The following is a 23387-nucleotide window of genomic DNA, read 5'->3' as shown; positions in this document are numbered from 1 at the left end:
GTGTTGGTCTGCCGTAGTCAAAACAAAATAACAAAAAATCCTTCCAGTAGCACCTTAGACACCAACTAAGTTTGTTATTGGTATGAGCTTTCATGTGCATGCACGGTATCTGAAGAAGTGTGCATACACACGAAAGCTCATACCAATAACAAACTTAAAGGTAAAGGTAAAGGTACCCCTGCCCAAACGGGCCAGTCTTGCCAGACTCTGGGGTTTGTGCGCCCATCTCACATTTATTGGCCGGGGGCCAGCGCTGTCCGGAGACACTTCCGGGTCACGTGGCCAGCATGACAACGCTGCTCTGGCGAGCCAGAGCCGCACACGGAACGCCGTTTACCTTCCCGCTGGTAAGCGGTACCTATTTATCTACTTGCCCCCGGGGGTGCTTTCGAACTGCTAGGTGGGCAGGCGCTGGGACCGAGCAGCGGGAGCGCACCCCGCCGCGGGGATTCGAACCGCCGACCTTTCGATCGGCAAGCCCTAGGCGCTGAGGCTTTAGCCCACAGCGCCACCCGCGTCCAACTTATAACAAACTTAGTTGGTCTCTAATGTGCTACTGGAAGGAATTTCTTTATTTAAATATGTAGGTTAGTCTATACAAACATCACATTCTCTAATAATTGTACTATAAGATTAGGACCTCATATGTCATTATTACACACACACACACACACACACACACACACACACACACACAGCTTACTTGTCAAAACATTCAGTTTACATAGAGCATAAAATATACATAGTTTTAATGTATCAATAAAAGTTGCCCTAAAAAACCCCCATGTAGCAAACAATGTATGATGTTCTACACAAACACAATCCACTCATACACATTTGTATAGGCCAGGGGCCATCAAAAATTGAGTGAGTGAGTAAGGGTGGTTGTAACAACAAATATAGAAAGCCAAAGCGTTGCTAAGAGAGTGCTGCAGGCTTTATAAGGGCTCAAAATGGTGGAGAAAGACCAAGATGGAGATAACACACTCCTCAGTGGCAGAGAGCTCTGGACAGGATTGCAGGACAGATGGCATCTGCAAGCAAGAAACTTTAAGAGAATTGCAGCTGAGAAATAAAGTCCTTTATTTACTAATTATATATGTATGTGGCCAGTGAAATACAACAACTTGGTGTGGGTGTGTGGGTGTTTCTACACACAAATCAACTTCCAACTTCTCAGGAAAAATTAGACAAACCAATAGGGAGAGATTTGGAAAGGTGCCAAAAGGCAGCTCACAGGCCATGATCCTTTTTTATATTATTCCTGTTGAGATTATATCTCATTCCACAATTAGATGTTTCCATACAGTACAGTACAGAGTACAACAGCAACCTGGTGGGGAGTCTAATAAAATCAGAAGGAAAGCCAAAGGGGCATACATTTTTAAAGCTCCAGAGCCAAAAGCTGGAGTCACTCTGTTAAGAACTCGGAAGGCATCTTCTGCTGAAGCCCATTAGTCTATTTGATACCATTCTGCACAGTAATGCATGGATTTATCCATCTGCAATTCCCTCCAGACATTGCTGGACAGCTCCCATCCTCCTTGATCATTGCTAACACAAGCTGAGACAAGGCTGTAATCCAGCAACATCTGGAGGGCATTGGGTATCGTAGAACTTAGGTGACTATCCTCTAAATTGAATGAGCTATTATTGGCTTTGCAGATGTATTTCTCAAGCAGCTGAATTCTAACCACATTTAACCAGAACTAATGCCACAGGTTTCAAGACTTCCTTTACATACATGGTAGCTAGCTGGTGGCATCCTCAAGTGGTAATTCTGCCGGGGGGGGGGGGCTGTGGCTGTGGGAATGTCACTAGAGCTCTGGACCCTCCCTAAAGGGATCACCAATACCAGGGACTGACAGGCAACTGAACATAGGAAGCTGCCTTATACAGAGTCAGACCACTGATCTATCTAATTTGGTATATAAATAAACAGAAATCCATTAGCAGCTGAAATTAGACAGTTGCCTAGCATCTTGATATTTAGATGGCTACTGATGTCTTTTCCTGAAGCGTAACACAATCATTTTATGGGATATTAAATGTACAATTGTAGAAATTGTTTATTTTTGTTAGAGTCTTATTTTATCTTATTGTATGCTGCTTTGATAGCTTCTGTGATAAGATTAATAAAGATGTAAAAAAAATTTAATTTAAAAAATCCACAGTGATGGACAGCATCTCTCCAGGATTTGGTCTCTTCTAGTTTATATAGAGATCCTGGGGACTGAATTTCAGACTTTCTGTATGCAAAACATATGCTATACCACTGAGTTGAGGTCCTCCTCCTAACAAATTACAGTGGTACCTCGGGTTAAGTACTTAATTCATTCTGGAGGTCCGTTCTTAACCTGAAACTATTCTTAACCTGAAGCACCACTTTAGCTAATGGGGCCTCCTGCTGCCGCTGCACCGCCGGAGCATGATTTCTGTTCTCATCCTGAAGCAAAGTTCTTAACCTGAAGCATTATTTTTGGGTTAGCGGAGTCTGTAACCTGAAGTGTATGTAACCTGAAGTGTATGTAACCTGAGGTACCACTGTAATTGAAAACTGCCTTTTCAGTGAAGCAGATTTGAGGACACATGATGAAACCATCAACAAGTTTGGGTCTGACTAATGCCAGGATGCTGGGAATCCATAGTACTTTCTTCCACAATGACTGAAGAAAGCTGGGATATAAAATGTACTTAAGGGTGCTTCCAGATGATGTTTATTGTAGGATTGGTGCTTGTCTATCCCCATGCCCCCATCATTTCATCTGATTTCTGGAGGGAAACTGGTAAAAATTAATCTCAGGGTCGTGGGTCCCAGCCCCACGTCCGGTAAATTATTCTCGCATTGCAGGGGGTTGGACTAGATCAGGCATAGGCAAACTCAGCCCTCCAGATGTTTTCGGACTACAACTCCCACCATCCCTGACCACTGGTCCTGTTAGCTAGGAATGATGGGAGTTGTAGTCCCAAAGCATCTGGAGGGCCAAGTTTGCCTATGCTTGGGCTAGATGATCCTTGTGCCTCCCCACTCCAACTCTACAATTCTAAGCGAGAACTGTCGTCCACATCTTGTTTACGATTTGTGAACCAGCTGTTTACATTATGGTGACCCTATGTGGAAGCACCCTACGGAAGAAAGGCGGAATATAAAACGTACTTGTCATGTAAAACCCAAGGGCGGGAGGGGACCGGTCATTAACAGGAAACCCCAGTTGGAGTCTGGTGGAGCTGAAGCGGCGGGTATGTGCTCGGAATATCAGAAACTCTGCGAGGCTCTGGGCAGTCAGGGAGAATGCGGGAGGCAGAGACGAGCAGGGGGAAACGAGGAGAGGATGCATGTCTGAATTTGAACAAGAGTCAGTCCCACAGTCCCAGGGAGCGGGGAGAGCAGCCTGACGCCGCCGCCTGTGCCGCCGGCTCTCGGGGGCGGCGCCGGCACAGGCGGCGCGAGATCCGCCCCAATTCTCCTGCTGCGGTTGAACCCTCCGCTTTGTGTGTCCCTGCCGACGCTCCGTAGCAGGGCGGATGTTGTGAGGAGCCGCTGCCGGGGCTGGGCGAGCCAGGCGTGGGGTGGCAGCGGCGGTGAGTCAAAGCGGCGGAAAGAGAGGCAGGCAGGAGCGGAGGGGTCTCGCCGGGGCTCCGGGGGTCGGGGAGCCCCTGGCCGGGGTGGGCGCGAGGGCCCAAGGGGGGCGCCTGCGAGAGGCCTGGCTCGGCGGCCGCGACTAGGCCCGGGTCAGCCGCTTGGGCAGAGTGCCGCGGCGCCGAACTCTCCGACCCGAGAAGAGCTCCAGGCTGCCCCGTCGGCTCAGGGAAGGCAACTCAGGGAAGGCGCTCCTCGCAGCCTCCAGCCACGCGGGGAAGCCCTCGGCGGTCAGCCCCGCAGAGTGGCCGTGGCCGCCGCCGCGCCGGTCCTTGGCCGGGTATCGCTGCCCTTGGCGTGGGTTCGTCGGGAGGCCTTTTTCCAGGCAGGGAGCGGCTGCCGCCAGGTGCCTCGAGCCGCCGCCGCCGCGCGCGCATCTTCCGTGCCCCTTTTCTCCCGCCTTTGCGTGCCTCCCTGCCGTCCCCGGCACCGTCCCTCTGCGCAGCGCTGACACCACCTCGGAGGAGCCCTGGTGGCTGTGGGGAAGCAGTTTGATTTCAAGTTTCCGCCAAAGGAATGCGGAGGGAGGGAGGGAGCCAATCTCCCCTCGGATGTGTCGTGGGGAACCTCAGTTTCGCGGAGGAGGTTGTCAGTGGGAGCTTAAGCGTACCGCCTCAAACGTAAACCCCACTGAGTTCTAGCCTTTAATCCTATGTACACATTGCTTAACCTGGGAGTCCTTCTGAGCAGACAGCGCAGTCTGCGGTCACCATAGCGCCAACCTATATACACTTACACAGAAATCACATTAATTTAAATGAGGTATACTCACCGGTGAGTGTTATGGGACTGCAGCCTGATTGTACTAGGCTCAGGGTTTGCATCTTTGCTGCCTTATCTTATGCTAGGTTTACTCTGAAGTAAGCACTCTTTAGTTCACTGGACTTTCCTCACAAGTAAGTGTGCATGGGATCAGATCATGAAATTCTTTTCTTAATAAACCTTTGAATATGCAACAGTAGAAGCTGCTGCAGCGGTGTCAGACAGTGATCCAGATGTTGCAGTGCATGGTGGTTTAAAAATTACCTCCACCAGTGGAAAACTAGGAGTAGTAATTACCATGCAGTGTAGAAATAGCTCCAAGGCTTTCACAACTCTTGAAGCCCAGAGTTATTGCAGCATGGTATTCTGCAGAGAAACTAGCACTGTTTCAGATCCTTGTGCTAAACTCTAAATGTAATATGGAGTGGATTGGCATATGGATTTTCAGCTACATTTGTTGCTTAGAAGCAAAGCTGACATCTGCATAGTTTCCTTTGCCCCATTTACGGTGTAGTCCTTTTGCAAATAAATGGTTGTCATATTGTCACATGGTTAATCTGATAGTCAAAATATTCCAGCGATCAAGATAATTGTAGGATTAAAATTAATATAAAGTAATAACTTCTGTTTATTCAGATTGTACCCTTCAAATGACAGTTTTATATAACTCATGAAGGGCTCAAGCTGCAGTCCTATGCATGCTTCTTTGGGAGTAAGACCACCTGAACTTAGTGAACATAAGAAAAGGTGCGCTTGATTAGACTAAAGGCCTCTCCGGCCCTGCATCTTGTTTTCCACAGCAGCCAACCAGATGCTCAGAAAAGTCCACAAACAGAACATGAGAGTAGCAGCCCCTTTTTGCTGTTGTTCTCCAAACAACTGGTATTCAGAAGCATGCTGCTTCTTGATCTTGGAGGTAACAAGGCCACTGATGGCCTTATCCTCCATGGATTTGTGTGCTTCCCTATCAAAGCCATTTAAGTTGGTGGTAGTCACCACATCTTGTGGCAGTAAATTCCATGTGCTGAGTGAATAAGGGCTTCCTTTTGTCTGTCCTAAATCACCCACTATTCACTTTCATTATTAGATGACCCCATGTTATGGTGTTGTGAAAGATGGGGGAAACTTAACTCTACTTCCTTTCTCTACAGCTTGCATAATTTTATATACCTCTGTCATGCTTCCTCTTGATTGCAATATTTCCTTGTAGGGGAGTTGCTCCAACTCACTGATTTCTTTGGTTGCCTTTTTCTGTACCCTTTCCAGCTCCTCCATATGCTTTTAAAGATATGGTGAGCATAACTGAGATTTGCTTCTGAATAAGCCTGGGTAGGATTGTGCTGGGAAGGTCCTTGGCAACTGGGACCATCTCTGCTTTCAAAGATGTATTCTTCATAAAGATTTTCTGTTATTTCTAGTGGAAGAAATATCTGTGTATACTTTCAGTGTCGGGTCTCTAAGATCAAAGATTATTGCAAAACCCTGTAATGTAGCCTTGAAAATAACCACTTATTGGGTTGCCTAAGGTTATCTTCAGGTGACCAGGCAAATGAGATACACGGAAGTTGGTTTGTTTTGACTTTGAGGCAACAAACAAAAACAGATGCATGGGAAGGTCGCCTAGTATTGTTTGCCATTTTATTTGTGAAGTTCTTGTATTGTTTAAAAAACTCATTCATAATGCAGGTACGCTTACCGCTTTTGGATTTTTAGAGATAATTCCTCACTAGATTAAACAAATTCTAATAAAATTGGTCCACTGTAAAACTAAACTGCTTCATAGTGTAAATGAAAACAATTCTGCCAGTCTTACTATACTCTCCTTGCTTGCCATCTAGCCTGTCAGCTGTATTTGCTGCTGTTGCCAAGGTTACTTTTTGTGTTGAAGTGTGAAAGGTAATCCTGAATTGTAAGTTGATGTTTTCATATTATTCAGAAGGAAGAACATGTTCCTGCTAACGTGGATGTAGAACAGATAGACATGATGACCCAGTGTTTGGGTATTCTGTTTTGTTTGTTTTTTAAACCTCCCTATTTTATTTTTGTTTGGGTATTCTGGATATAGACTTGCTGCATTTTATGGGACTGACAGTGACCGGATGTTGTATATAGTCTTTGTTTATGGATAAAACAGTGTCTAGTGATATATAAAATAAATGAAGTTCCTTAATATTTGCTTCAGTTTGTAGTAGATGAAATGAACCTGAAAAAAAGATTGAAAATTGCAGGCTGAAAAAAAGCTGACCACATATTATATACTAAGGAAGTTCTTCTTGGGAATAGAAAATATACATGGAAAAGGATAGGTTATAAGCCACTTAGAAGGCATTTTGGCATATAAGCAACATATCAATTAATACAGTAGCAACATGGATGGAGGGCCTGTGGCCTTCCAGATGTTGTTAAGTGCCAACTCCTGGTCAGGGATAATGAGAATTGTAGTTTAAAGCATCTGGAGGGCAACAGGTTATCTTTTGGATGCATGTTTGATTAACAGAAAACCTGTAGGAATTCTACTGTACAGTGGTGCCTCGCAAGACGAAAAGAATCCGTTCTGTGATTCTCTTCGTCTAGCGGTTTTTTCGTCTTGCGAAGCAAGCCCATTGACGGATTAGCGGATTAGCGCTATTAGCGGCTTTTAGCGGCTTATCGGATCAGCTGATAAGCGGCTTAGCGGCTTAGAAAAAGGAGGGGAAAGGGGAAAAAACCTGCAGGAACTCGCAAGACATTTTCGTCTTGCGAAGCAAGCCCATAGGAGATTCATTTTGCGAAGCACCTCCAAAACGGAAAACTCTTTCGTCTAGCGAGTTTTCCGTCTTGCGAGGCATTCGTCTTGCGGGGCACCACTGTACTGCATGTTCTTACACAGTCTTTGTATAACATCATTATACATTGTGTTTTTGTTTTAAGGCAAACAGATATGAGTCTTGTTCTGACTGTCATGCTCTGTTTATATAGATAGAAAGCTTACAGCTGCTGTTGCAACCATTACTTTGAACTCTAGAGAGTAATGAAACAATTATTGACAAGCACAAGTCTCCCGTAAAACAGAACACTCGTCATATAACTCTCCTGAGAGTTGTTTGGATATATAGGCATTAACTTTTTTTGTATTGCTATACATGTGGATTGTTACATAAAAAACAGGGATGTGTTTGCCAATAGATATTTATTGCTGTTCAGATGGCTTTCCCCCCTCCCTTTCTTTGTTTTTTAACTATATCAGGGGTGGGGAAACTTTTCTGTCCAGTAGGCCAAGAACCACCAGCAGACAGACATCCATGCAAAGACTTCAACTTTGGGGACAACAGTTAACATCTAGAAACCCGCATGGATACGCACTTCAAAGTACTGATGAGTGCTAAGAGACATTGTTTTTGAAGTGCATTTCCAGGTGGTTTATGTTGAAAGCTCTTTGAAACCTGCTTCAGTGTAAAAGCCACATCTTTACCTGCCTCCCAACTTATGTGTGGTATGGGGGAAGTGGTCCAGGAGGCTATATTAGGACCCCTGCTAGGCCTAATTAGACCCACCCGGAGGGTCCCTATCCCGGGATTATGCTTTGTGCATTCCCTCATTTTAAAACCATAACTTTAGATACATTAAACTATTCATTCTCTTTATGTATGTCAGTCTTCAGTGAACATTTTTGGCTCTTATTTTGCTAGTTTTCTGTTACGACTAGGAAAAATGCAGATCTTCTTTTCTAGCTTTTCTTAAATGAAATCATTTTAAGTTTATGAGGCAAAATTTTCTACATATTAACCTAGATGCGCTCCAGTATTCATGCTTCAGACAATGAAATGCCTTGGAGTTTTTGTACTTGTTTTCTTAACAAATTTATAGTATATTATTAGAGGCAGTGAGTTTTATGCCAGAGTATGTACACATTTAGAAGCAGGGCAAATACAAAAAAATGTGTATAGTTACCTTGCTACTTTCTTCCAGTTTTGTGAATAGTTGCATCCTTCTTTGTTGCAAGTGTTTTCATTTCTAATTGGTCAATTTCCCCCTATTTCAGCTTTGAGATTAGTGGCCATTCAAGTTGACCTGAATTATGACATCAAGAGCTTCTGGAACAACATTTTCTCGGAAGAACTATAGATTAAGCACAGAGCCTGAGAAGTCCAAGGTTGCAGGTAGGAATACTGTTGTGGATGTCTGGGGGAAGAGGAGGCTGTTTTTACAAATCTTGTCAGCAAGTAATTAGGAGAGATTCACTGTTTTCAGCACCTTAGCTGTGCAAACAAAGTTGCCACCTATTCAAGTTTGCCACTTCATTGGCAGATAATTTTTGGGGGTCTTAGCTCAGTTGTGCAAGCTAATGGCAAAGCTAAATCTGCTTAAAGGAATTAACATGTATTTGGTGTTTCACCTTTCATAGCACTCCAGACTTGTCCCTGGCACAATGCTATTAAATATCTGATGCATTGTTTAAGGCCTATAAGAGGCAGGGGAAAGCATGGATGGAATTTCAAATTGGGATAAAGGGTGTTTTATCTGTCTTATTTTATCTGTTAGTTTTTAATTCACACAGATGGAGAAGATGGTTTTGGTTAAGTCAGGAATGGGGAACCTGAAACCATGCCCTCCTACCCCCCAACTGTCATCATATGCAATGTCAGGTTTGGAATAGGTAATGATGCGGCTGCAAAGGAACCATCCGGAGCCTGTCAGTTGGCAAATGGGGGTTGCTGATTGATGCTGACAGTCTGTTGCCCATTTGCAGGCGCAATTTGGATTCAAAGCTCACCTGTAAATGGACATTTCCTTTGCAGACTGAAATTAGGTCTGAAGTGCTGGGATGCAATAAATAAATCACAACACTTGGATGAATGTGGCTCTCAGACCCAAAGTAATTGCAGAATTCACCTGGTGGGAAAAGGTTTAACTTAATGCAAATCAACCCTCACTTGCAGTTAACAGGTGTTCCGGTTTGAAAAGATTGTTATCATAGAGAAATGATCAGCATAATCATTTGTGAATGCATTTTACCATAGACCAAGGTTCCTACTGATATAGGCTCTTGAATAGAACAGCTACTTGGTACTGGTAATTTTTAAAGGGACTGTTATGAATCCCATGCTCACATGTGTAATGCTAAGTTGTAGCTGTTAAAGAAAGTGCTAAGGAAACTTAGGGAATAACAAAATCCTTCTGTGCAGCTCTTTTGGTTTATTGTTTATTTGGCTTGTCCTTCATTGTCTGTAGGCTGGTCTCTGCACATTTGCATTATGACTGTGCAAAGAGAAGCAGAGGGACAAGGAGAGATAACAAGGACAGGCCAAATTGATCTGTCATTTCAAGCAACATGCTGTAGCTCCTCCTGCCAAGTAACTCAAGAGAATGTGCAAACATTCAGATAGCAGCATGGCAACAATGAGGGGCAAGAGACACATTAACACACTATTTGAATCCTTCAGGAGTAAATTTAGTAGCTTTGCTATGAAAAACCTGGAAGTAGAGTCTCAGCTAGAAACAACACTCTTTATGAGAGGCATGCTGTATCCTCTATTTGCTGTATATACTAAGACATATGGAAAAACATTTAGGTAGGTAGCCGTGTTGGTCTGACACAGTCAGAATATACATATACATATATATACATATACATATACATATATATACATATACATATATATACATATATATATATATATATATATATATATATATATATATATATATTTGCTTTCGTAGATTTTCACGGGTACAGGAATGCAGGTTTTGGTGTCTTCGGGTGTCTTCCCGTGTAAGAGTCGGGGTGTCTGTGCGACGTTTCGACGAGGTCTCACTCGTCATCTTCAGGCTGGTGCTTTCGGCTTCTTGTTACTGGAACCGAAAAGAAGCCGAAAAGAAGCCGAAAGCACCAGCCTGAAGATGACGAGTGAGACCTCGTCGAGGTGTGGTTGATTGGTGACGGCGTTCTGTGTGCCTCTGGTTCTGGTGTCGGTTTTTGCCGTCACCAATCAACCACACCAGACCCAAACCCAGACCCTCTCCACAGACATATTACAGACTCCATCCAGTAGCCAAACTATAGTGGCACCTCCGGATGCTGCACCCCCCTGCAATCCCTACACAGATCTGGCTGGCACAAGGCACAAAATCACAGCTCGCCCCTATACACGAAGCCAAGCCAGAGCACAACTAAATGCAGCACAGCCATCTTCTCAGAAAAACTCTTCACAAGCTCAAGAGGTCAAGACACGAAAGCTTTAGCAACTAATCTACACTTAATGACCCACCCAGTGGTATTCAGAATATCACTCATGAAATCACTCAAGATATCCCTCAAGTAATTAAGGAACAAAAGAAGAAAAGGCACACTAATCTAGGAACTTCCTCTCTGCCCAGAACGTTGGAGGCTATACACCACACCCCTCAACAGTATTTATAGGAACTCAAACACCAGATTCTGCTCTGTTCCAGTAACAAGAAGCCGAAAGCACCAGCCTGAAGATGACGAGTGAGACCTCGTCGAAACGTCGCCCAGACACCCCGACTCTTACACGGGAAGACACCCGAAGACACCAAAACCTGCATATATATATATATATATATATATATATATATATATATATATATATATATATATTTGCTTTCGTAGATTTTCACGGGTACAGGAATGCAGGTTTTGGTGTCTTCGGGTGTCTTCCCGTGTAAGAGTCGGGGTGTCTGGGCGACGTTTCGACGAGGTCTCACTCGTCATCTTCAGGCTGGTGCTTTCGGCTTCTTTTCGGCTTCTTTTCGGTTCCAGTAACAAGAAGCCGAAAGCACCAGCCTGAAGATGACGAGTGAGACCTCGTCGAAACGTCGCACAGACACCCCGACTCTTACACGGGAAGACACCCGAAGACACCAAAACCTGCATTCCTGTACCCGTGAAAATCTACGAAAGCATATATATATATATATATATATATATATAATGTCCAGTAGCATCTTAGAGACCAGCTAAGTTTGTTCTTGGTAAAAGCTTTCGTGTGCAAAAACTGTACATGCACACGAAAGCTTATACCAAGAACAAACTTAGCTGGTCTCTAAGGAAAAACATTTGATAGAGATATAGCCTTAGAGGCATTGGCTGAAATTCTGTGTACACTTGGGAGTAAGTCCCATTGAATTCACTGGGGTCATCTTTCAAGTAAACATATCAAGTGATTTATGAGATGAGCTTATCAAAACTGATTTATTAATCTCCATATTTCTGCTGTTTAAGTCTATGATATAGTATTAGCTATATAGACAACAGCATAGGCTGAAGTCATATGATTTAGCCGCCTTACGGAAGCTAGCTCTGAGTGTGTCTGGATGGGCGGCCTCCTGGGAACCTCTTGCAACCTGCTTTGAGTTCTATGGAAGAAAGACAGGTTGTAAATGAAATAAATAAATGAAACAGGGCTGCCTAATTTCATCTTGCCTCACTTGTAGAAGTAAAATTGGTATATTGGAGGTAATACCTGGTTGTTCCTTGCTGACTTGGCTTTTTACTCATTCTCATAGGGATAGTGAACAGCAAACTCCTGAATGATTATCTGCATCGCATCTTTCCCATTGCTGATGGAACTCAGCCTACTGCTGCATATAGGTACTGGATTTCTGATTCACTGAAGAGCAAGCAAAGTTGTACTGTGGTGTTACTTTAATGGTACTGCTTAGGATCACAGCTGAATGCTGACCCTAGATGAGACAAAAGTTTCATTTTACTGCTGAAGTGTTTATGTGGTATAATGCTGATGGGACTTTACAGACAGTAGAACTTGCATGCCTTAGTTTTGAAGGTGTGTATGAGAGGCCAAGGGTGTGGCAATTACTGATCTAAATTATAATTTCTGTAAATCTGGCTAAATGACACTTACAAATGGCAAATAATGATGAAAGCTGAATGCCTTTAAACATCTGTATACTATTTAAGAAATATTTAAGGCTGTAGTTGTAACTTCACTTACCTGGGAGTAAGTCTTATTGAATTCAATTTGACTTGCTTCTGAGTAGGCATGGTTAGGATTACACTGTTAGATTATTAAACACTTAAAAATGATTGATACATGTCCACTGTTAATTTAAATGAATGTGTCTCAATATGTTATGTTTATATTATGAAAGCTAGTTTCAAGTACTTCTCATGTGAAATGACGATGTTAGCTTTCTTTGATTATTTTTTCATTTCTTTTGTGTGATTGTGATTTTTAAAATTGCTTTACACTCGTTCCTTGCCAGTTATGTATAATCCTTCTGAATCGACTAGGAAATCACAAAACAAGGCCTTTAGCAAAGTCCTCTAATTGCATTTTCTTGTACACATTGGAATCCTCGTATTGAGACCTCTCATGTGAATGTTGCTCTGGAAGAACGTCTGTTGTATGTTTGTATTTAAAGATCTGCTGGGGTCAAATTCCACCCACTATATACTTAGCTTCTGAACTCACAACTGAGTTGTCAGTGCTACTAAAAATAACCTTCATCCCTTTTTCCTTCTGGTGAGTAGCAGTTACCAGGAGGAGGAGGAGGAATAGAGTTGTTTCTTGTTGTTTGCCACAGCTTTCCCAGTGTACTGTTGGAATGCTCCAATTCATCATTCTACCATTTTTTGGGGGGGGGTTGGTGTCAAAACTTTCAGCATTAAGTTCCTTTGGTTTATTATTTAAAAGCTGAAAAAGGAGCTTAGATTAATTCATAGCTCCTGTTGGATTTAGGGGTTCTGCTGCATAGGCCTCAACGCATTGTGATCCACCAACCTAATACAGCCCACCAGCCACGTGTGGCAGCCAACAGCAGCTCTCTTTTTTCTGTCTGCCTGGAACTGTAAAAACATAGCAGTGTTATGAAGCTGAAAGGACACAGGACCTGGCTGGTGGGTTTTATTCATCTTAGTCACAAATTGTGCATGTCTGCTTCACTACAGCAGTCCAATAGGAAGCCATAAAGAATCTTGGCAGTTGGGATTTGAATACTCTATAGCGTTGTGTTCAAAATTCACACTAGAAGGAAAGAGTTGCAAAATAATTAATTTGTTCATGTTGGTGAGCGCCAGAGTGTGTCTCTTAGAATCCATGACATCATTTTCTCTATAGAAGCTATTTTTATTTGTCTAAGATTTTAGTTTCTGGTCCTTTCAAGTAGTTGTGTCCCTGGGCTATTTAATCTATTAAACATACCATGTAGCTTTATTAAATCAATAGTTTATGGAGGATCGTGCTGAAGTAGTGAAGAAACTCTGGTTAACAATTCATGTGAGTCTCTCCATGGGGAATTATATAAAAACTGTTGAAGGATCCTTCACTTTATTCCTAGAAAGCACCTCTCCTTTCAAAACCTACAAGAACACGTAGAACGATTGCTGGCAGAAGATGCTGTCTCAGAAGATGGTCAAGGTAAATATATACAACGTCTGCCATAAGTGCCAGCTCCAAGGGGCCGAGGGACTTTGTGCCCCCCATTGTTTGTTTGTTTTTTGAGGGGGCCGGGCCCCCAATGTTCAGCAGGAGGAGGAGGGCGAACACAGAGCCAGGCGCAGTGCAGCTTCAGTGGCCTGTGGCTCCTCCTCCTCCTCCTGCCGTATGGGGAAGGGACGGGGGAAGCAGCCTATACTGGAGCCAAGCGTGGCATAGCTCAGTGGTCATTGGTTGCTGCTGCTGCTACCGCCACTAGCTGGGAGCGGCTTCCCCCATCTTTACCTTGCATGGCAGAGGGAAGGGGAGGACAGAGGCTGTGCTGCCACCATGTTTGGCTCCATTCCCTGGCTCCTTGTGACCTTGCATGTGTGATGTGATGACATTGCACCGGGGCCCCTCAGTCTTTTTCAGAAGCTGATGCCTCTGGTGTCTGCTCATTTTGCAATTGCCTTAAGAGAAAGCAGAATAGCATATTATGGGGACTTTCCACCTAAACCTAGTTCCCTTCCTGGTGGTCTTTCTTTTTTAAAAAATGTATTTTTATTAAGTTTTATCAGATAAACATAATATCTATTTTGGGAAAAGAAATGGCCAACTACACAGAAGGTTTGCAGTATATCAGCCTGTTTGATGTTCAGAGCAGTATTCATTGAAACAGTTTGATTCATCCAAGCACAGTTCTCCATAGAGTCCCATGTGTGGGGGGTAGGTGACATGGGTCTTACAACGATAACACATATTCAGTATTTTTTCTATTTAATGTGTGTCATTGTCGAAAGACACATGTCACCTACCCTCCACACATGGGATTCTATGGAGAACTGTGCTTGGATGTATGAAATCTACTGCTCCAGAGAAGCGGACACGGAGCAATGGATCCAAACTACAAGAAAGAAGATTCCACCTAAACATTAGGAAGAACTTCCTGACAGTAAGAGCTGTTCGACAGTGGAATTTGCTGCCAAGGAGTGTGGTGGAGTCTCCTTCTTTGGGGGTCTTTAAGCAGAGGCTTGACAACCATATGTCAGGAGTGCTCTGATGGTGTTTCCTGCTTGGCAGGGGGTTGGACTCGATGGCCCTTGTGGTCTCTTCCAACTCTATGATTCTATGATTCTATGATTCTATGAAATGTCTCTATCTTTGAGGAACGTCCTCTGTGTTCAGGAGAAGAAAAATAACCATATAATATCCTAACTGATGCTTGTGCCTCTTTCTTTTGCCATAAAACTGAACATAGAGTTGCCTTGTCTCAATTACTGTATCTCTTATGTTGTTGCTTCGCAAATATTTCTCATTGTCATTCCTTCAACTTTCATTTCAGATCAGGGGGTAGAGGGCAGGCTTGGCCCTTCTACTGTGGTGTTGGATCATACCAGTGGTTTTGAAGGGCTCCTGTTGGTGGATGATGACCTACTTGGGGTGAGTGTGAGGTAAACGCTGTGAATGGGCTGACTTGTCACTGGGGACTCTAGGTCGCTCTTTAAAGTCTGTGCTGGTGTTTTCTCACTTCATTTTTTGGTCTCTGTATGTCCTCACTCTCCTTTTGCTTTTGGGCTTAGGTAACACTGGTTCCCTGCTAATATTGGCTAATAAGCTGAGTGTGCATTTCCTATCTCCTGCCACTCCTCTTCATGGAGCGAATCCCCTTCCTCACCATTAAGCAGCTTGTCAGCAGTTATGTCAACTGTGATGAAGGTTAACTAAGGTTACCATTTAACTATAATCTGAGACTGCAGTTTGAGATTCTAATTTAAGGCAAACATTAATTGCTAATGTTGCTGACAAACTATTTAACTGAGGTTAATGGGCAAATTTTGTCTAGGGAGTGAAGGTGATATGTGGAGAGACTGCATGTTTAAGAAAATATTTCCTATTTATTAACTGTGGTCAACATAGAGCCACTATCATGCCACCATTGGTTTGATGTTAATAGAAAATGTGTTTTATGCTAGAGTTGCTGATAGGGTCTCTCCCTTTTGATAACACTTGTCAGGTCTTCATTATAACCTTTCCCTTTGGTTGCTGTTATAGCATGGTTCTTCTTAAGTTTTGAGTTCAGATGGTTCCTTGGTTCTTGGGAGAGCTGCTGGTGGTTCCCAGATTCAGGAATTAGGTACACAACTTTTTTGGATGGAGTTGCATTCTCCTTTAAGGATCAAATATGTAGTCTAGGGGTACTTCTTGATACCCAGGTGGCCACAGTGGTGTGGAGTGCCTTATTCCTGCTCCATCTGGTTCTCTAGCTGCTCTGTGTAGGACACAGTTCTATGAGCACAGTTGTAATGGAGAATGAGGCTGTGGACATTTTGAAGAGCTATACTGCCTGTGATCATATAGCACCAAATCTGAAGCGTTTGCACTGGCTATTTATGTGTCACTGAGCCCAATTCTAGATGTTGACTGATATATAAAGCCCTGAACAGCTAGGAACACAGCTATCTGAAACAGCAGCTGTCCCTGTACTGTTCTGCCTGTGAGTTGAGATGTGCTGGAGACACATTGTTAGTTGTGTGCTATCACCAACTGAACTCTAGTTGCCCAGGACTCAGAATAGGATCTTCTCCCTGGTGGCATCCTGGTGGAGGAACTTTCTCCCCTCTGGAATCAGGTAGGCATCAAATCAGGTTTTTGATGTTGGGTAAATATGTTTCTCTTTTGTCAATCCTATAAGGCACAGCACAAATCTGTATGTTTTACACTGCTGTCAGATAAAGTGACTTGTACAGTGGTACCCCGCAAGACTGAACGCCTCACGAGACAAAAAACTCGCAAAACGAAAGGTTTTTTCGTTTTCGAGTTGCCTCGCAAGACGAATTTCCCTATGGGCTTGCTTCGCAAAACGAAGCTTGCCCCGGGGACAGCGGGTCTTCTCTTTTGAAGCAAGGGGCGGCAGGGAGATCGCTTCTCCCCACCGCCCCTTGCTTCAAAAGAGGTCCGGGGGCAGCGGGAAGCGCTTCCCGCTGCCCCCGGACCTCTTTTGAAGCAAGCGGTTGCGGGGAGATCGGTTCTCTCCGCAGCCGCTTGCTTCAAAAGAGGTCCCGGACCTCTTTTGAAGCAAGCGGTTGCGGGGAGATCGGTTCTGCCCCACCGCCGGGCTTCGTAGCGCTGCTGCGAAGCCGGGCGGGGGGAGGGAACACCTGCCCCAGCCACCCCGCTTCAGAACGGTGCTCCGAAGCGGGGTGGGGGGGCGGGAACACCTGCCCCACCGCCGGGCTTCGTAGCGCTGCTGCGAAGCCGGGCGGGGGAGGCGGGAACACCTGCCCCAGCCACCCCGCTTCGGAACGCTGCTCCGAAGCGGGGTGGGGGGCGGGAACATCTGCCCCACCGCCGGGCTTCGTAGCGCTGGTGCGAAGCCGGGCGGGGGGCGGGAACACCTGCCCCAGCCACCCCGCTTCAGAACGGTGCTCCGAAGCGGGGTGGGCGGGCGGGAACACCTGCCCCACCGCCGGGCTTCGTAGCGCTGCTGCGAAGCCGGGCCGGGGGGCGGGAACACCTGCCCCAGCCACCCAGCTTCGGAACGCTGCTCCAAAGCGGGGTGGGCGGGAACACCTGCCCCACCGCCGGGCTTCGTAGCGCTGCTGCGAAGCCGGGCGGGGGGCGGGAACACCTGCTCCAGCCACCCCGCTTCAGAACGGTGCTCCGAAGCGGGGTGGGCGGACGGGAACACCTGCCCCACCGCCGGGCTTCGTAGCGCTGCTGCGAAGCCGGGCGGGGGGGCGGGAACACCTGCCCCAGCCACCCCGCTTCGGAACGCTGCTCCGAAGCGGGGTGGGGGGCGGGAACATCTGCCCCACCGCCGGGCTTCGTAGCGCTGGTGCGAAGCCGGGCGGGGGGCGGGAACACCTGCCCCAGCCACCCCGCTTCAGAACGGTGCTCCGAAGCGGGGTGGGCGGGCGGGAACACCTGCCCCACCGCCGGGCTTCGTAGCGCTGCTGCGAAGCCGGGCCGGGGGGCGGGAACACCTGCCCCAGCCACCCCGCTTCGGAACGCTGCTCCAAAGCGGGGTGGGCGGGAACACCTGCCCCACCGCCGGGCTTCGTAGCGCTGCTGCGAAGCCGGGCGGGGGGCGGGAACACCTGCTCCAGCCACCCCGCTTCAGAACGGTGCTCCGAAGCGGGGTGGGCGGACGGGAACACCTGCCCCACCGCCGGGCTTCGTAGCGCTGCTGCGAAGCCGGGCGGGGGGGCGGGAACACCTGCCCCAGCCACCCCGCTTCGGAACGCTGCTCCAAAGCGGGGTGGGGGGGTGGGAACACCTGCCCCAGCCACCCCGCTTCAGAACGGTGCTCCGAAGCGGGGTGGGGGGGCGGGAACACCTGCCCCACCGCCGGGCTTCGTAGCGCTGGTGCGAAGCCGGGCGGGGGGCGGGAACACCTGCCCCAGCCACCCCGCTTCAGAACGGTGCTCCGAAGCGGGGTGGGCGGGCGGGAACACCTGCCCCACCGCCGGGCTTCGTAGCGCTGCTGCGAAGCCGGGCCGGGGGGCGGGAACACCTGCCCCAGCCACCCCGCTTCGGAACGCTGCTCCAAAGCGGGGTGGGTGGGCGGGAACACCTGCCCCACCGCCGGGCTTCGTAGCGCTGCTGCGAAGCCGGGCGGGGGGCGGGAACACCTGCTCCAGCCACCCCGCTTCAGAACGGTGCTCCGAAGCGGGGTGGGCGGACGGGAACACCTGCCCCAGCCACCCCGCTTCGGAACGCTGCTCCAAAGCGGGGTGGGGGGGTGGGAACACCTGCCCCAGCCACCCCGCTTCAGAACGGTGCTCCGAAGCGGGGTGGGGGGGCGGGAACACCTGCCCCACCGCCGGGCTTCGTAGCGCTGCTGCGAAGCCGGGCGGGGGGGGAACACCTGCCCCACCGCCGGGCTTCGTAGCGCTGCTGCGAAGCCGGGCGGGGGGGGGGGCGGGAACACCTGCCCCAGCCACCCCGCTTCGGAACGCTGCTCCGAAGCGGGGTGGGGGGGCGGGAACACCTGCCCCACCGCCGGGCTTCGTAGCGCTGCTGCGAAGCCGGGCGGGGAGGCGGGAACACCTTCTGAAGGCGGGCGGGGGGCAAAAGTCTTTGTCCCCCCTGCCTGCCTTCCCAGGGGCTTTTAAATCGCCCCGGACAGCGGAGAAGTCCTCCGCTGTCCCGGGGCGATTTTAAAATGCCGCCTGCCAGCATTTTAAGATGCCCGGACAGCGGAGAAGTCCTCCGCTGTCCCGGGGTTTTTTAAAATGCTGGGGGTGGGAAGAAAAGCCCTTGTCCCCCCCCCCCAGCCTTCAGACGAGGTCCGGGGACAGACTGTCCCCGGACCTGGTCTGAAGGCGGTTTCCCTAGGAACGCATTAATTGATTTTCAATGCATTCCTATGGGAAACCGTGCATCGCAAGACGAAAAAACCGCAAGACGAAGAGACTTGCGGAACGAATTAATTTCGTCTTGCGAGGCACCACTGTATACTGAAATTTAAATGAGGCATGATACAGCAATGTACATGTTTTGGGATAGTTTTATATAACTTGATCTGTTATAAGCAGCCCTTATAGCATGCAGTGAAGGTTGGGATGTACATGTTATAAACAAATAAATAAAATGTTCTGATAAGCCCACCTATGCTTTTAAGTCTGAAATTTCTTACTTCTCTGTAGTTTGCATTGCACAACTCACTCTATTATGCCTCTATGTATCTTGCTGCCCACCTGTTAACACTCAGCTTAAGTGTTCAGTTTTAAACAGTGCCTACATATTCTTTGTTGTCCTCTATTGGTCTTTAAAGGTTTATTTCTGATAATTGCTGTCTTCCTTATCCCCCTCTGCCTCAACCCCCACTAGAGAATTACTTTCTACTTGTCTGTGTTCTACTGTTGATATGTTTGTGTACTGGGTTAGTGGAGGTTTGCTTTGAATGTTTTTCTTGTCAACATGTCTCACTGGGTTCCAGTTCTCAGCTGAGACAGGAAGGACAGAACCAGCTTTGCCCTGAACTTACCAGTGGCTGTTGTTATGCACTACCTAGCTACCAATCCTATGGCTGAGTGCCTATGGCTGCCTAACAATAGAGGAAGTGCCTTTAGTGCTGTTGGCACTGCTGTCAGTTTTTATAGTCATTATGTACTGAAACAGTGTGTTGTCCCATCTGTGATCACTCCTTGATCATTCCTTTTGGCACTCTCTTTCTTGGTCTTGCTGCTTCTGACAAATCTTTGGACACACTCTCCTGCAGCCCATCTGGTTCCTGCAGTTGGCCTGCTCCAGGCTTTTATTCCATGCTGATCCCCTCCACAACTTGACCAAGCAGCTCATTGGGCCAGTAATGGGGTCAGCACAGGTTGTGACTTCTCCAAAGCCAGTTTTCTGTTTTTGGCACTGGGTGTTTTGTCGAGGAGAAATGGAATCAGGAAGCAATTATGTGGGCATGCTTGTTGTTACATCTGTGTTTGGTGTAACGGCAGACCTGATTTTTGAGTGTGCCCAATCCTGGTGTAAAATGAGAGCAACCTATTGTGGAAGTTCTATGATTTGATTAATTGAAAGTGACCTAATACTTTCTTTAACTGATTTACTTACCCCGCCGCCAACACACACACATTTGCAAGATGTAATGAAACCCTTGATAATGGAAAACACACAATCATGGGGTGTGACTGTCTTCCTCCTTTGTTTCCCAATTCAGGTAATTGGACATAGTAACTTTGGCTCTATCAGGGCTACTACCTGTGTGTATAAAGGTAAGGACTAGAAAAAATATGCACTAACCCATGGTACTGGTCCAAGTGGCATAATGTGTGCTGCTAGTGAACAGCAACTTGAGATGAGAATTTATTAACAATGAGATTTAAACAAATTCCTGACTTTAATTTTGGGGCTGCATTCATTTCAGGTTTTTGCAGAAAATGTCAGACACTGGACATGCCACCCAGACAGCTTTTTGTTGTAGGGTAGTATGATACTAAACAAATCAATCAGGGGTTTTGGAAAAATGAATTCATCCTTTTGAACTCTTCTGGCTGCCAAACCTTCAGACTATTCTAGTTTTATATGTTAATAGCATTTAACAGAGAATTTTTCATTTGACACATTTGCTGCTATATTTTCTTTTAGGAAAATGGATCTATGAGGTGCTGATTTCATCCCAAGGCCTTATGCAAATTGGTTGGTGCACTCTCAATTGCCGATTCAATCAAGAGGTAATGCAAGAGCATATTTATTTATTTATTTATTTTCTTACTTATTATATTTACATTTAGACATCACTCTTTACCTGAAGTTCCAAGGCTGGAAATCCCAGAAATTACCTGTGGCCCCTTGTTAGACTACTATTCCCATCATCCCATGTTAGCTAGGTCTGATGGGAACTGAAATCTTGACAATATCTATATAATCTGGTTCTTTGGAATAGGGAACCTGTAATTCCTTTTCATAACTCATGTTCTACTTAAGTTGGATATAGTAGTGGACCTAATTACTAGTGTATATACTTACCAGAAATGGGCATGGATGCTTGGTATATTACAAGGTGTGACTGGAAAGTAGGGTGAATCACTCCTGTATGCGATAATAGGAACTGCCGGATTCACAGAGCCACGTGGGAGACGTTGGTCCGTATCTCAGCTAACATATGTGCACATGTCTCGGCATTTGTTGACAGGCCTACGTTGATGCGGTAGCGTTTAGTAGCAGTGCACTGTGATTGAAAATGGAGCAGAGAGTCAATATGAAATTCTGTTTCAGATTGGGTAAATTGGCATCAGAAACCCACAAAATGCCCACAATTGTGTACAGAGATGAAGCTCTCTTGTACCTGCGATACATTGACGATATTTTTATCATCTGGACACATGGTCAACAGACCCTGGACACCTTTCACCAGAAATTCAATGATTTTCACCCCATAATCAACCTTACAATGAATCAATCTATGCAAGAAATACATTTTTTGGACACTACTATAAAAATACAGGATGGACGCATAGACACCACCTTATACCGTAAACCAACTGACCGACAAACATATCTACATGCCTCTAGCTACCATCCCAAGCATACCAAACAGCCCATTGTATATAGCCAGGCACTACGTTACAGCCGCATCTGTTCCAATTCTACAGACAGAGACTCTCACCTAAGAGATCTACAGCAAACCTTTTCAGAACTAAAATACCCAGCAGATGAAGTTAGACAACAGATCAACAGAGCCAGACTGATACCCAGAGAGAACTTGCTGCAAGACAGACCCAAAAAAGAAAATAACAGAACACCACTAGTCATCACATACAGCTCCCAAGTTAAAACAGTTCAACGCATCATCAGAGATCTACAACCTCTCCTGGACAATGACAGTTCTCTTTCTCAAGCTCTGGGAGGAAGACCTTTCATTGCCTACAGACAGCCACCCAATCTTAAACAACTCCTAACCCACAATAATACTACAACCAGACTTAACACGGACACTGGCACCAGAGCCTGCAATAAACCCAGATGCCAACTTTGCTGCCACATACACCCGGACAACACCATTACTGGCCCCAACAACATCACACATACCATCTCGGGACTATTTAATTGCTCATCGTCTAACATTGTGTATGCCATCAAATGCCAACAGTGTCCTTCAGCTCTCTATATTGGACAAACAGGCCAAACCTTACGCCAAAGAATAAACGGACATAAATCTGACATCAAGAATCACAAAACAGAGAAACCAGTAGGAGAACACTTCAATCTCCCAGGACATTCTATACAAGATCTCAAAGTAGCTGTTTTACTACAAAGGAATTTCAGAAATAGACTGGAAAGAGAAGCTGCTGAATTGCAACTCATTACCAAACTTAAAACAATGGAGACACCTGGTCTGAACAGAGACATTGGATTCTTATCTCATTATATATGACTAAAAGCCACTTCTCACCTTCTCACCCCTTGCCTTTTCCTGTAAGACCTACTACAGTCGTTAAGAGTCGTCAACAGGCTCATCAGGCTCATCTCAGCTATCTGCCAATCTCAGATTCCCACCACCCTTCTGAGTAATACCCCTCCCCACCTTCTCTATATATAGAAGGATCTGGCAACTTCTGTTTCAGTGTATCTGAAGAAGTGTGCATGCACACGAAAGCTTATACCAAGAACTAACTTAGTTGGTCTTTAAGGTGCTACAGGAAGGAATTTTTTTATTTTGAGAGATGAAGCTGTAACTTGAAAGACAGTGTATGAGTGGTTTAAGCATTTCCATGAAGGGCGGCAAACTATCGAAGAAGACCCGCAATCTGGCAGACCGTCGACGAGCAAAGCGGCAGCAAATGTTGACAGTTCATGAGTTATTGATGTGGGATCGGCGTTTCTCCATCCGAATGATGGCGGAAGAATTGCATATTCCACATGAAATCATTACTGAGGTTACTGAGCTGCCCTACCTTCTATATTCTAATCTGGCCCCACCGGATTTCTTTCTTTTTCCAAAACTGAAATCTGCACTGAAAGGGCACAGATTTTCCAACATTTCACACATCCAAGCTGCTGTGACGAGGGAACTGAAAGCAGTATGAAAAGAGGACTTCTGCAGAAGTTTCCAACAGTTCTATGAACGTTGTCAATGGTGCATTGTATCAGAG

At 46.1% G+C, this 23387-nt stretch overlaps 1 protein-coding gene and 1 long non-coding RNA gene across 3 annotated transcripts in view; one reads left to right on the top strand and one right to left on the bottom strand.

Annotated features, from left to right (window-relative positions):
- Positions 1-3838: 3838 nt before the first annotated feature.
- Positions 3839-23387, top strand: part of RNF123 (ring finger protein 123) — a 94841-nt gene continuing 75292 nt past the window's right edge. The window contains exons 1-7 of one of the 2 annotated variants that reach the window (XM_082214485.1): positions 3839-3986; positions 8424-8541; positions 11909-11993; positions 13700-13779; positions 15122-15219; positions 20453-20507; positions 20881-20966. In XM_082214485.1, coding sequence (XP_082070611.1) covers positions 8460-8541; positions 11909-11993; positions 13700-13779; positions 15122-15219; positions 20453-20507; positions 20881-20966 — 486 coding nt within the window. In that variant the 5' untranslated portion in view covers positions 3839-3986; positions 8424-8459. Of the gene's footprint in view, positions 3987-4099; positions 4261-8423; positions 8542-11908; positions 11994-13699; positions 13780-15121; positions 15220-20452; positions 20508-20880; positions 20967-23387 lie in introns of those variants that run through there. The other variant, XM_082214486.1, reaches the window with a different exon arrangement.
- On the bottom strand, positions 8478-12827 carry LOC309527746. Its single transcript, XR_014217331.1, has 3 exons — positions 12355-12827; positions 11866-12012; positions 8478-8563 (listed from the first exon to the last, which is right to left on the bottom strand). It is a non-coding gene; the product is annotated as an uncharacterized lncRNA (long non-coding RNA).

This window comes from Podarcis vaucheri, assembly GCF_965113315.1.
Source record: "Podarcis vaucheri genome assembly, chromosome: 2".
NCBI classification, from domain to species: domain Eukaryota; kingdom Metazoa; phylum Chordata; class Lepidosauria; order Squamata; family Lacertidae; genus Podarcis; species Podarcis vaucheri.
The sequence above is the reverse complement of the archived record's forward strand: the minus strand, read 5'-3'. Positions and strand labels throughout refer to the sequence as shown.